The sequence below is a fragment of the Elaeis guineensis genome, chromosome 2 (assembly GCF_000442705.2).
Source record: "Elaeis guineensis isolate ETL-2024a chromosome 2, EG11, whole genome shotgun sequence".
NCBI lineage: Eukaryota > Viridiplantae > Streptophyta > Magnoliopsida > Arecales > Arecaceae > Elaeis > Elaeis guineensis.
The window spans coordinates 109,699,841-109,707,574 of NC_025994.2; the positions used below are offsets into that span (position 1 = coordinate 109,699,841).

The 7,734-nt window shown below is 38.9% G+C and overlaps 1 protein-coding gene across 1 annotated transcript; it reads left to right on the top strand.

Moving 5' to 3' along the window:
• Nucleotides 1-3,952: 3,952 nt before the first annotated feature.
• Nucleotides 3,953-7,535, top strand: LOC105048497 (mannan endo-1,4-beta-mannosidase 1). The gene is made up of 5 exons (XM_010927816.4): nt 3,953-4,448; nt 4,570-4,764; nt 5,536-5,658; nt 6,295-6,494; nt 6,752-7,535. Exons 1-5 carry the CDS (start codon nt 4,131-4,133, stop codon nt 7,206-7,208), a joined length of 1,293 nt encoding a protein of 430 aa, XP_010926118.1. The 5' UTR covers nt 3,953-4,130; the 3' UTR covers nt 7,209-7,535.
• The last annotated feature ends 199 nt before the right edge of the window (nt 7,536-7,734 follow it).

Here is a 7,734-nt window from a genome sequence, read left to right on the forward strand (position 1 = left end):
TTGCCCTTTTTATTTGACCTCGTGCTCCCTTGTCTCCACTTATTACGGCACCATAGCAGGCAACCTTGGACCTTACATTTTCTTCTGGACCTATTCTTCAAACCAACTTACCGGGAAACCCGGAGTTTGGAGGACGCATATCTTTTACTAGTTCATTTTTAGCTTTTCTTTCACCTGCTAATATATTCGGTTTGCTTTATTTTATTGCTTATAAAGATAAAATCATTGAGTTAATATGATTACTTATGAGGATTGTTGTTTTCGTGAAGAATTTAGAAAGCCAGGCAACTTATTTTTCCCATGACAAAGTTGAATAATTTGTTCAGAAAAATATGTGCATATGAATTACTTATTTGATTCATTCTTTGGAAATGTCTCTACTTCGAGCCCCTTGACGTAACAGGCTCAAAGGAACAAATGGTAGGATTTGGGCCGATTTTGGTTCTCATCGTACGTGGCTTATCTTGGAAATTTTTTAAAAAAGAATTCGTGAAACATAAAACTGATAAAATAAATCAAATCCTCTTGGATCAAAACACAGTATTTCCTTTCCAATAGCTATAGGCATCTCCATCTCAACAAGAGTTCAAAACTGACTCGGAAGTCTCCCTTCCCTGTACGCGCACCATTTGTTGAGTCCACGTCTCTCCTTCAAAAGAGAAGTGACTTGGTTTGCAACTTCCGGTGCCCTGACGTGTTGTGCCTGCAGCATTGTTCATGGGAAACGTGGGATCCAATCTACAGCTCTAGAGAGAGAAAAAAAAAAAGATATCCAAAAGAACAGAGATCGAAATTATTAAAATATATAAATGAAAAATAAAAAAACAAATCATGAACTGGATTGGACCACGTCCGTTAGGTGATGGCTGATGGAATCAGATCTATTTGTCCAGTGCCTAATGCTACTGCTGACTTATTTCTTAAGATTGACTACAAAATACAAGTGATGGTAAAGGTTTCAATGGTTCACATGTTTTTGCTTCCACAGCTCATCAAAGATTGCATCAGATAGGTTATACAATTCTAATATGGATACATCGGGTAAAACTGGAAAATAAAATGTTCCAACAAAAACTTTGGAAGGATACTATGAGTCTCTATCTCTACAATTAATGCTCTATCATATATAGGAAGCTATCAAATTGAAAAATATCGTAGCCAACTTTTATATTAACATTCAAAATCTAAATTCACCCTCCAATACCTTTGCACGTGCAAAGTTATGTGCATGCTTTGCCAAAGCTTTTAGCGATGGCAAGTTATGTGCTTGCTTTTAGCGATGGCAGTTGGCATGCCCACTTTGGTTACGCAGAAGCCGTGATTTGCTCCACCCCACCGTCCGCACCGCATTTAACGCCACAAACTCCGTATCCTGTCCTTCGTTACTAGTCTCCATGTATCTGCATTCGCAAAGTTCGCACCGCCACCAACCCCTTTCATGATCGTTGTCGTTGCCATAATTTGGCACCCACGTCTACCAATCGCCCTGCCTCATTTCTGTGGGCTCCATAAACCGTGCTCGTGTCGGTGATCGGCCACATTTTTGTGGAGAATAATTTGGCCGACACAGAGAGGAGAAGAGTTTCGTTATTTTCGTTCCAACGATGATATAATATTAAATTTATAATAATTAAATCAAAAATTAAAAATTAAAAATATAATATAAAATATTATTATAAAAATCAATAAAATATATAATAATAAATAAAATATAAATATTTTTATTGAATTATGATAAATTTGATATGATAAAAAAAAATTTCATGAAAAGATCATTTTTCATACTCCATGCACTAGCATGGTCGTGGACCAAGACAATCACCGGCTGCTGGTTTACATGATGACGCGTCCAGATGTTGATGAACAAGATCTAAAGAAATCAGTATCAGCTGTGTCCATGGTGTCCGTACCGTAGGCAATGATTCACCACATCACGTGCTCCCCACTCGGCCATGCCGGGTGGGGGAGGAGAGGCTGCCTTTATTGCCACGTGGCAGGTAAAGAGCGGACTCGTTAGAATTTGCGCCGACGCTGTCTTTTTTTCTTTTCTTTGTTTTCTGGGAGCGGAAAGCATAAATCGAGATCGCATCCACAGGCCAGTTGGAGAAACATGGGGCCCACAACATGGGCGTCGGTGCGTGCCAGCGATCGCCACGTGGTTGGTAGAGGGGCAAGCTTGAATGAATAAAAATTCTACGGGAGGCTCTTCCACGTCGCTTCACATAGAGAGTCCATCATATTTTGTCACATAAGCTGATGCGGGCATTTCGAAGCATCCATAAGGAGCAGCTAACGGAGCCCCGCTATCTTCGAAGTGGCGAACGCCTCCCTTTGTCCCCACCGTCATCCATAAGAATATGCGATTGCCACGTGGCAGGACCAGCGGAGGCTCAACCGCGCGGCTGGAGCCTGGATCTGGACCATAGCATTCAGATAGAACCGAACTCGTCATCAGGAAGAGTAAATATAAAACTAAAAATCCCTCCTTTTCCTCTTCCCCTCCGGTCCTTCTCAGAGCTTGAAAATGTCCTGTTGCAAGGCTTTTAAGGGGCAGAGGAGAAGAAGAGATGCTGGCCGCCGGCGAGAGGTGGTGGAGCTGTCAAGGGCTTGGAAGATAAAAGAGGAGGAGATGAAAGAAGGTGGTTCGCCGGGCCGAGGCTCGCTCGCACGAGAGAACGCGATGGCCGATGGATCTTGGTTCCGTTAGTCCCACCCCCCTCCCTCTAGGAGGGGCTTCCGGAGTCCCAGAAATTAAAATGTGGCGCGTTGTTTATCAAAAAAAAAAAAAAAAAAAAAAAATGGCGCTGATGGGGCCATGCACAGTGTAAGGTACTCTTTTGTCGTAAGTACAGAACATGAACATCTGAGTTCACTGGGAAATCAAGCAAACAGGGACTCAGACTTCTTTAACTTCCAAAAAAAAAAAAAAAATTCCTCCACATAAAGATGTTTCCTATCACTAATAAGAGGGAGTGAATCATCTGATTATCAGACGTGTATTCAATGACTAACTGGATGGCATTTTTGTAGCAGCAGAGCATATGGAAGAAATTTTTTGGACTATATTGAGAGTTATCTCAAAATAATTTCGAGATATTTTATTTTTTTGACTCTTTTGATTATATTTATATAAAATTTATTTAAATGACCGTCTTATTAAAAAAAAAAATCATCCGTCCCCAAACCATATATTTATTTACTCTTTGTCTCACATACTTATAAACTCTAGTTTGTGTTGTTGATTAATCAAACCTAAAATAACTAACAGATTCTCTTTCTCCTCTACGATGGATGCTCTTTCAAGATAATACTGCCCCAAAAAGAAATTTACACACCGTCAATAATTGTTTGGAATTTTGAGGATTTATAGCAAAAAAGAAAGAAATCATAAAAATCTAGGAACAAAATGGGCTTATCCAAAAGTGGCAGAATATTAATATGTAGCTTAGAAGCATAATTTAGATTTTGATGACATCATTACCAAAAGATTGAAAACCGTCAATATCCGGTAGAAGCTTCTACATTGGCTTATTTGACCTATTTTCCATAAAAAAAATAAGGGAAGGCTTTGTGACTGATCAAAGGGATTGGCTTTATCCATCAATCACGCGCATTCTGCAAAAATCACTATTACCAAAATTGACTCCATCATGCAATATGTTCACAGGCATTAGTCCCCCATATAGCAGTCCCTTGATTACAGCAATTTGTTTGATAATTTGGTTTGACTCAAGCTGCTTAGCTGACCCAGTAAATCTTACTTGATGTAATCAATTCTAACAATTAAACCATATTTAATAAGAAACACCCCAGGTAATACCTTCTCAACCGTCCACATTTTGTATTAAAAGAAAAGGCAACATTTCTTTCAAACGGAGAGGGACCAGGAGTGTTCTTTGTCATACTATTATCATTATTACATAATTGCTCTTGTTTCGCACTTTATAAGCAGATGCAGTTGTCGGTCACATGCATCACTCCACAGGCCTGTCAAAAGAGCCTGCACACTCTCTGTGCTCAGCCATAGGTTCTCTGCGCACCTGAGACAGAAAAAAGAAACACCATTAATTCCTCTGAGGTTTCCTTTTCCTGCATTCCTTCTGGAAAACCCACCCGAATAGAGGAAGAAGATGAAGAAACTAAGCCTTTTAGCAGTGTTCTTGGTCTTCTTGTTGACCCCACAGCATCGTGTGGAGGCTCAGGGGGGTTTCATTAGGACAAGTGGGCTGCATTTTGTTCTGAATGGGAGCCCATTCTTTGCCAATGGCTTCAATGCCTACTGGCTCACCTGCGTGGCCTCCGATCCTTCTCAGAGGTACAAGATCTCCAATGCCTTCATGGAAGCCTCGAGCCGTGGGCTCTCCGTGGCCAGGACTTGGGCCTTCAATGATGGGGGGAGCACAGCTTTGCAGTACTCCCCTGGTTCTTACAATGAACAGATGTTCAAGGTCTCGCAAATACATTCCTTGTTTTCTTTTACCATTTTTTCATTTTCTCCTAAATTTTTCTAGAGTTTTTGTGAACTTATATATATTTATATAATATTTTTTATTTGTTTGTTATGTCCAGGGGTTGGATTTCGTAGTATCTGAGGCCGGAAAGTACAACATCAGGCTTATATTGAGCTTGGTGAACAACTATGATAGCTTTGGAGGGAAGAAGCAGTATGTGCAGTGGGCCAGGAATCAAGGACAGAACATTGCATCAGATGATGAATTCTTCACCAACCCTGTGGTTAAAGGATTTTACAAAAATCATGTCCAGGTAGGAAGAAGGAAGTGTAACATATAATTCCACTTTGTTGCTTTTCTCCTTTTTCTTTCTTAACTTCTATTTGATTATATATTCTTGGAGATGCTTTCTTCTGTAGCAACGTTTTCATTTTTCTGGTGACAAAAAAAAAAAAAAAGAATGAGACATGAGTCCCTGAACAAAGAGACAGACAGAACATATGGATCTGTTTAACAGGTGTCCTTGTACTCTTCTCCTAGGAAAGTTTGAGCTTTCCTTTTTGTCTGAATGTGGAGATCTTCAACAGATGCTCGGAGAGGTTGGACTTTAGTGTCCAATGGCAGAAAACCTTCAGAAAATGATGTTTCGTACTCTTCTTCTCTTTTATGTTTTTTTTTTCCTTACATTTGGTTCCCTTTTTTTTTTTTTTTTTTTTGCATATCCTGATGAAGTATCAAATTTAGTTCTTGATTTGGCTCAATGCCATTTGGGGTTGTTTGTATTAAAATGAATATATTGTTTTAATAGCTCTATTCTCTGGTTTTCAGTTATTATCTCGGAAATAAGTTTCTTGTTCGACAAAATCTGTTTTTTTTTAATAATTATCTTGAAGGGTCGCCTTCTAACAAGTATAGCTTCTGGACTTTAACCACCTATATATTCTTAATGAACCTTTAGGCAACTGATTATGATTTCCTTTACTGTTTTTTAAAAAGTGATCTCTTTTTGACTTCAATGGTTGATCACCACTTTTCTGACCTCTTTTTTTTTTTTTTTTTTTTTTTTGAATTTCTTACTGTGAAGACTGTGCTCACAAGAGTTAACACCATCACTGGAGTTGCTTACAAGAATGACCCAACAATCTTTGCATGGGAGCTTATGAATGAGCCCAGATGCCAATCAGATCCATCAGGAAGTACCATTCAGGTTATCTTACTCATTTTGTCATTTTCTTTTACTAATCATTGTTCCCAGGATTCCCATTGAGCATTTCGTTTTTAAAAAAGGAGATAGTTCTTGCCTTGTTTCCTGATGAAATTAGAATATTATTGCTCATTCATCGACCTTTCGAAAGCGTTCGACATATCACTTCCTGATCCAACATTCCAGTCATTTTTTAGAATAACAACATGAGATTTTTAGGTTCAGGAAGATATCCTTGGCACATGGACCATTGTAGACCTCTAAATCAATGCATTCTGATCCTCTTAGTGTAAAGCACTACCCCTTATTTTTGATGTATATGCTCACAAAAGAATGCTTCTTTGGATTAGATAAGCTTCACTAAATTCCAGCCATAAATTTAAACATCCTCCCAAGAGTTAGCAAAGTATCTACAGTTTTTACTAAGAGATTTCAAAAGGATCATCCTAAACTAACAGGTTCTTGATACGAGTGCTTTTAAAATGCAGATCTGAAACATCAGTCTGGCATTTTTGCTAATATCTGCTGACAACAGATTTTGGCATTTCCAAGGGCAGCAAGATGTAGGGGATAATTTTATGCTACCTTTCCTTGATGTCAGTTCTTATCAAACCATCTTCATTGGTTCTTATTTTTTAGGCATGGATCACAGAGATGGCTGCCTTTCTGAAATCCATAGACAGTAGTCACTTGCTGGAAGCTGGTCTCGAGGGATTCTATGGAACATCATCAGCAGAGAAGCAATTCAATCCAGGCTTTCAAGTGGGAACAGATTTCATATCCAACAATCAGATTCCTGGAATTGATTTTGCCACCATTCATTCCTATCCCGATCAATGGTAATCATACACAGCAGAACAAATGGGGAATGCAAATGAACAATACAATTGCATCCAAACAATTTCTAGTTCTCTCATTTCTAATCATCGAGTCAGCTAAGAATGCATTGCATTATTATACAACTTATCATCCTTATAAGTATTGATCCATATTTTCACTTGCTTTACTGGGCGCAGGTTGTCCAACTCAAATGATCAAACACAACTTGCTTTCCCAAAATTATTGATCCATATTTTCCTTCCCTGATTGGATGCAGGTTGTCTGATACAAATGATCAAGCACAACTTGCTTTCCTGAACAAATGGCTTGACTCCCACATCCAAGATGCACGCAATGTCCTCCGAAAACCATTGCTCCTAACCGAGTTTGGAAAATCCTGGAAAGATCCTGGCTACAGCAGCTCCCAAAGGGATGCATTGTTCAACACAGTGTATTCTAAAATCTATTGGTCAGCAAGAACTGGGGGTGCGACTGCAGGTGGCCTTTTCTGGCAGCTCCTGACTGAAGGGATGGACTCATATAGAGATGGATATGAAGTTATTCTAAATGAAGCACCTTCTACAAGCAACATGATCACTGCCTACTGCCACAGGCTTCGCTACTTGGGGAAGCTGTATGCTAGAATGCGAAACATTGAGAAAATACAGGAGGCTGAGGCCATCAGAAAGCAGCAGTGGCAGAATGAAAACAAGGGAAAGAATATAGGAAATTAAGCTAGCTAATAGTTTCACAGGGTGCAGATATTTTGACATGATACCTAGATGAATGAAAGCTTAAGTTTATTATTTCTTTGAGATGATTTTCCTTCATCCAAGGAATGGCTTTGCTGAATCGAAGGCAAAGAAAACTTGCAGGCTGGAAGGCAAAGAATATCTGCAGGCACTGGAATGTAGTATTATTGTTGTCTTTTATAAGTGATCAACTAAGTATTTCTCGTTTAAACTGTTGATCAATGTGCAATCACACAGATCTCCAAGTGATGACGATAGAATAAATTTTTCCATCCATAATTGAAAGAATAAAAGAGTTTTTCCTGCTAAGTATCCTGCATAAAAAGAAACATTAATACTGTATGTTTAGTCTCCATCTCCAATTCAAGGCCAGTGATATCTAATTGATACAACTTTATCAAAATTTTCTGCACCCTTTCTTCATCAATGTCAAGTTGAATCATCATTTTTTTTTTCCTCAAACAGGTCCATATTATGATGCAATGTAGTGATGCAGAAGCTTTACCTC